The sequence below is a fragment of the Pristiophorus japonicus genome, chromosome 7 (assembly GCF_044704955.1).
Source record: "Pristiophorus japonicus isolate sPriJap1 chromosome 7, sPriJap1.hap1, whole genome shotgun sequence".
NCBI classification, from domain to species: domain Eukaryota; kingdom Metazoa; phylum Chordata; class Chondrichthyes; family Pristiophoridae; genus Pristiophorus; species Pristiophorus japonicus.
The window spans coordinates 47,015,876-47,022,580 of NC_091983.1; the positions used below are offsets into that span (position 1 = coordinate 47,015,876).

General features: G+C 47.9%; 1 protein-coding gene across 1 annotated transcript; it reads right to left on the bottom strand.

The window, feature by feature from the left end:
• Nucleotides 1-1,901: 1,901 nt before the first annotated feature.
• On the bottom strand, nucleotides 1,902-2,573 carry LOC139266583 (troponin I-like; the record flags this gene model as incomplete). Its single annotated transcript, XM_070884178.1, has 2 exons — nucleotides 1,902-2,003; nucleotides 2,499-2,573. Coding segments are annotated over 2 exons (177 nt in total), but the record flags the coding sequence as incomplete, so codon positions are not given.
• Nucleotides 2,574-6,705: the final 4,132 nt, after the last annotated feature.

Genomic DNA, 6,705 nt, shown 5'->3' on the forward strand with positions numbered 1-6,705 from the left:
TCATCATCTAAGTCATTAATAAATATGGTCAATAGTGGAGGCTCCAATACAGATCCTTGCAGGACACCACTAGTCAAATCCTGCCAATTAGAGTACCTGCCCATTATCCCTACTCTCTGTCTCCTGCCTCTCAGCCAATTTCCTAACCAGGTCAATAATTTGCCTTCAATTCCATGGGCTTCAACTTTAGTTAACAGTCTCTTATGTGGGACTTTATCAAATGCCTTCTGGAAGGCCATATAAATAACATTCATAGACATTCCCCTGTCCACTACTTTAGTCACCTCTTCAAAAATTTCAATCAGTTTCGTCAGGCATGACCTACCCTTTACAAATCCATGCTGGCTTTCTCTGATCAGCTGAAAATTTTCAAAGTGTTCAGTCACCCTATCCTTAATTATAGACTCGAGTACTTTACCAAAAACGGTGTGAGGCTAACTGGTCTATAATTCTCTGGTTTCCCTCTCTTACCATTCTTAAATAGTGGAATGACATGATGCAACGTCTGATAGCCGATGTCTCCACTTCCATTGCAGCATAAGCAACATCCACCCATATTTGAGTGCGACAGTGGAAGCTCAGACTGCTGTCGTTATGGCTCTGAAGACCATTGTTCAAAGAGGTTTCTAGTGCATCACAGCATTCCAGCAATCTGTTCTCCAACAGATCACTAGGATTGTTGATGTGCCGCCCCGGGAGAGTGGCAGTGGCTCCAAGGAGTACGAACCTGTTGTCCTCTCTCTGGATTACAGCATTTGTGCTGCCACCACTGCCACTCCGCCAGTGCCCTTGCTGTTGCCTGTCAGTCAGGCAGCCCAGACTGCTGCCACCCATTTGAAGCTGGGCTATCTGCAGTCATCTCCACTGAAAGTAGAACCTCGTAAGAGCATGAGGAGAGACAAAGGTACACGGAAGAGGCACTAAGGGAATACACAAGGGTAATTACTTTATTTTTGTATGCACTATGGCATGATTTAACTCATTAATTTGGATTGGAATGTATATTCTATGTTGGCTTTTATTTTTGCATTGTGGGAAAGAGGGCGATGTGATGGTCAGTGATAGAGAAAAGCTAAGGAGTATGGGACTGTTAATGAATGGGGAATTGGGGTTACTGGTATCGCTCATATATATGTGTTCACGTAAAGCCCGGGCAGAAAGGGGCTGTCCAGGTTGCAGCCTCCCTTCCTCTTCCTCTGCCTCCTCCTCCTACTCCTCCGCCTCCTCCTCTTCCTCTGCTCCTCCTCCTTCTCTGCTCCTCCTCTTCCTCCGCTCCTCCTCCTTCTCTGCTCCTCCTCCTCGTTTGCCTCCTCCTCCTTCTCGCCTCCTCCTCCTCTTTCTCTGCTCCTCCTCCTCCTCTGCTCCCTCTGCTCCTCCTCCTTCTCCTCCTCCTCCTTTGCCTCCTCCTCCTTTTTGCCTCCTCCTCCTTCTCTGCTCCTCCTTTTCCTCTGCTCCTCCTCTTCCTCTGCTCCTCCTCCTCTGCTCCTCCTCCTTCTCTGCTCCTCCTCCTCCTCTGCTCCTCCTCCTTTGCCTCCTCCTCCTTCTCGCCTCCTACTCCTCTTTCTCTGCTCCTCCTCTTCCTCTGCTCCTCCTCCTTCTCCTTCTCCTTTGCCTCCTCCTCCTTCTCGCCTCCTCCTCCTTCTCTGCTCCTCCTTTTCCTCTGCTCCTCCACTTTCTCTGCTCCTCCTCCTTCTCTGCTCCTCCTCCTTCTCTGCTCCTCCTCTTTCTCTGCTCCTCCTCCTTCTCTCTCCTCCTTTTCCTCTGCTCCTCCTCTTTCTCTGCTCCTCCTCCTTCTCTGCTCCTCCTCCTTCTCTGCTCCTCCTCTTCCTCTGCTCCTCCTCCTTCTCTGCTCCTCCTCCTCCTCTGCTCCTCCTCCTTTGCCTCCTCCTCCTTCTCGCCTCCTACTCCTCTTTCTCTGCTCCTCCTCCTCCTCTGCTCCTCCTCTTCCTCTGCTCCTCCTCCTTCTCCTCCTCCTTTGCCTCCTCCTCCTTCTCGCCTCCTCCTTTTCCTCTGCTCCTCCTCTTTCTCTGCTCCTCCTCCTTCTCTGCTCCTCCTCCTTCTCTGCTCCTCCTCCTCCTCTGCTCCTCCTCCTTCTCTGCAACTCCTCTTCCTCTGCTCCTCTTCCTCTGCTCCTCCTCCTCCTCTGCTCCTCCTCCTCTGCTCCTCCTTCTCTGCTCCTCCTCTTCCTCTGCTCCTCCTCCTTCTCTGCTCCTCCTCCTCCTCTGCTCCTCCTCCTTCTCTGCTCCTCCTCTTCCTCTGCTCCTCCTCCTTCTCTGCTCCTCCTCCTCCTCTGCTCCTCCTCTTCCTCTGCTCCTCCTCCTTCTCTGCTCCTCCTCCTCCTCTGCTCCTCCTCTTCCTCTGCTCCTCCTCCTTCTCTGCTCCTCCTCCTTCTCTGCTCCTCCTCCTCCTCTGCTCCTCCTCCTTCTCTGCTCCTCCTCTTCCTCTGCTCCTTCTCCTTCTCTGCTCCTCCTCCTCCTCTGCTCCCTCTGCTCCTCCTCCTTCTCCTCCTCCTTTGCCTCCTCCTCCTTCTCGCCTCCTCCTCCTTCTCTGCTCCTCCTTTTCCTCTGCTCCTCCTCTTCCTCTGCTCCTCCTCCTCTGCTCCTCCTCCTTCTCTGCTCCTCCTCCTCCTCTGCTCCTCCTCCTTTGCCTCCTCCTCCTTCTCGCCTCCTACTCCTCTTTCTCTGCTCCTCCTCCTTCTCTGCTCCTCCTCCTCCTCTGCTCCTCCTCCTCTTCTGCTCCTCCTCTTCCTCTGCTCCTCCTCCTTCTCTGCTCCTCCTCCTTCTCTGCTCCTCCTCTTCCTCTGCTCCTCCTCTTCCTCTGCTCCTCCTCCTCTTTCTCTGCTCCTCCTCTTCCTCTGCTCCTCCTCTTCCTCTGCTCCTTCTCCTTCTCCTTCTCCTCCTCCTTTGCCTCCTCCTCCTTCTCGCCTCCTCCTCCTTCTCTGCTCCTCCTCCTTCTCTGCTCCTCCTCTTCCTATGTTCCTCCTCCTCCTTTGCCTCCTCCTCCTCCGCTCCTCCTCCTCCTCCTTTGCCTCCTCCTCCTTTGCCTCCTCATTCTCATGCTTCTGCACTTCAGCTTCTTGCCTGATAGATGTTGGCGAGGGCTGTTCCCTCATAATGGCCAGGTTGTGTAGCGTGCGGCATACCACGACAAATCTTGTGACTCACTCAGCCGAGTACTGCAGGGCTCCTCCAGAGTGGTCGAGGCAGCAGTATCATTGCTCCAGGACACCAATGGTCTGCTCTATCTTGTGGCTGAATGGCTCTCGTTGTATGCCTGCTGTGCACATGTGCATGGGTTATGCACCAGAGTCATGAGCTATGTCGTCAGCAGATAACCCTTGTCACCCAGTAGCCAACCTTTGGTTTGCCATGGTGGTCGAAATACAGCTGGCACAGAGGACTGCCACGGTGATGAACGCATTGTGATTGCCGCCAGGATACCAGACATTGACCTGTATGATGGACTGCCTGTGTTTGCACTTCAACTGCACAGTCATGAGTAGAAATCCTTTTGGTTCAGGTACATGCCAGAGTTAACATGAGGCATATGCCAATCAATGAGCATGCAGCCATAGGCACCCGACAACATGGGGAAGCCTGCAATCCTTGCAAACCCTCATGCACGCTCTGCCTGCTACTGTCTGAAAAGAGGAAATGAAATGAAGTTCTCTCTCTTTGCATACAGAGCCTCAGTAAGCTCAGTAAGCACTGCAAACTGAGAGATATTGCTTATATCTCCAGCAGCAGCTGGGAAGGAGCCAGAAGCATGAACGTTCAGAGCCACAGTCACCATGACAGCTGCAGGCAATGCGGCCCTCGTCCTACACTGAGGTTGGAGCTGTGGCTGCAGCAGGTGGCAGAGTGGTGAACTCTTTGGTGAAGTGCAGACGTCTCAAGCATTAGTTGTGGCTGAGATTCAGGTCTTAGAATTGCTCCCTAAAGACCCTTCTACAGATATGACCTCCCGCTGAGAGCTCTTCTGATCCTCCTCCTCCTCCTTCATCTTCTAGCAGCTTGTCCTGCTCTGAGTGGCTTCTCTTCATTCTCCCAGTCATGCTCAATGCCAAGAGGAAGGCCTACCAGCCCACCCATGCCTGGAAGCAACTGGTCGGTGCAGAAGCCTTTAAGTCAGCAAAAAAAATACTTTAGCACCTGCCACACCCTGTAGACATCTTGTGCACTACTGAAACTTTAACCAACCGTAAAAATCATCCAAAACTCATAGAATTACATCAATACCAACAGCCAGAAGAAATAAACTATCAACTAACCTGTACGTAATTGATGATCCACTTAAATAGTGGGAGGTCCTGCATGCTGCTTAACATCATGTTCAGCGGTGTGAGGTTATGAGAGACTGTAGGTTGGAGCATGGAATCTAGGGAAGAGTTAGCAGAGGCATTACTACACATATTTAATAATTCATTAGAAAAAGGACTGGAGGGTAGCTGACAGAGTCTGTGGCTCTCGTATTGGACTGTTCAGCCACCAAAGAACTCACTTCAGGAGTGGAAGCAAGTCTTCCTCGATTCCGAGGGACTGCCTATGATGATGATGATGATGATGATGATGATTGATGATGGATAGCTGACATAATACTTATATTTAAGAAGGGGGTTAGAACATGTCCAGAGGATTATAGACTAGTCAGCTTAACATCGGCGGTAGGAAAAATAATGGAATCCTTATTAAAGCAGAAAATAAAAGAACATCTAGAAACCAAAAATATAATAATGAATAGTCAGCATGGATTTCCAAAAGGGAAAGTCTTGCCTGACCAACCTCATTAAATTCTTTGAAGAGGTAACAGAGAGAGTAGACAATGGTAAGGCAGTAGATGTAATTTATCTAGATTTTCAAAAGGCCTTCGATAAGGTCCCCCATAATAGACGTATGAACAAGGTCAGAGAAAGCGGAGTCAGGGGACAAGTATCAGAATGGATAGCTAGCTGGCTTCAAGACAGAAAGCAGAGAGTAGGGGTAAAGGTACCTATTCACAGTGGCAGAAGGTGGGTCGTGGTGTTCCACAAGGATCAGTGCTGGGACCACTGTTGATCATAATTTATATTAACGATTTAAACCTTGGAATCAAAAACACTATTTCTAAATTTGTGGTGCCACCAAATTGGGGGCAATAGTCAATATCGAGGAAGACTGCAACAACTTTTTCTTGAAAAAAGAAGGCTGAGGGGGTGACCTAATAGAGGTCTTTAAAATTATGAAAGGTTTTGATAGAGTGGATACAGAGAGAATGTTTCCACTTGTGGGGAAGAACAGAACTAGAGGCCATCAATATAAGATAGTCAGCAAGAACTCCAATAGGGAATTCAGAAGAAACTTCTTTACCCAGAGAATGGTGAGAATGTGGAACTCGCTACCACAGGGAGTGGTTGAAGGGAATGGTATCGATGCATTTAAGGGGAGGCTGGGCAAACATATGAGGGAGAAGGGAAGAGAGGGTTATGCTGATAGATTTAAATGAGGAAAGACGAGGGGAGGCTCGAGTCGAGCATAAACGATGACATGGACTGGTTGGGCAGAATGGCCTGTTTCTGTGCCATGTGTCTTATGTAATGCTATGTAAAATGGCAGTGCTGGCATGTTGCACGCTGATTAATATCATGATCTGCCTGCTCTGCATGCTGCCGGTGGGCGCACACTAACCCCTTTAATATATGGCGACTGTTGCACTTCCCGTCTGATGTTTGTGTGTGCACCACACTTGCCATTTTGGATGCTTAAGGGGCTTCCTAGCACCCAAAAAAACGGACATTACCAAGCCCAATTTCGTCACCCATATCCTTTTTTATAACAATCTCAATTCCAACAACCTTCAATTATCTAGCCAAATGTTATCCTCTTAAAGAGCTGCTCTGCTTCAACAAATTGGCAATACGCTGTCACTGATTACGCTTCCAGACTATCTTTCAATTATGGTTACTGACATACATGCTTTACTAAATATGTTAAGTGTTAAAATAACGTACACCCTACACATAAATTATAAATTTCTAAATTTATTTCATAAAATCATGACAAATACTGTATCAGTACTTTCATTGCAAACTTCAATCAATATTTATGGAAATGAGCTTTTTTCCTTCAAACTATAATCTAATAATTAAAGGATAATATTATTAAAATATGCGCTAAATTAAGGAAAAATTTTACCTGTGACACCACTGGTACATGAGAAAGAAAAGTGACAAAATGTATTGATAAATAAGCTTCAAATTCTTAATATTTTTCAAACTATCTATCCTTTTACAACAATCCTCATCCTCTGGCGATTAAATAAAAAAGGGAAGGTGGCTCAACCGTGACTATCTAGGGAAATCAGGGATAGTATTAAAGCCAAGGAAGTGGCCTACAAATTGGCCAGAAATAGCAGCGAACCTGGGGACTGGGAGAAATTTAGAACTCAGCAGAGGAGGACAAAGAGTTTGATTAGGGCAGGGAAAATGGAGTACGAGAAGAAGCTTGCAGGGAACATTAAGGCGGATTGCAAAAGTTTCTATAGATATGCAAAGAGAAAAAGGTTAGTAAAGACAAACGTAGGTCCCCTGCAGTCAGAATCAGGGGAAGTCATAACGGGGAACAAAGAAATGGCAGACCAATTGAACAAGTACTTTGGTTCAGTATTCACTAAGGAGGACACAAACAACCTTCCGGATATAAAAGGGGTCAGAGGGTCTAGTAAGGAGGA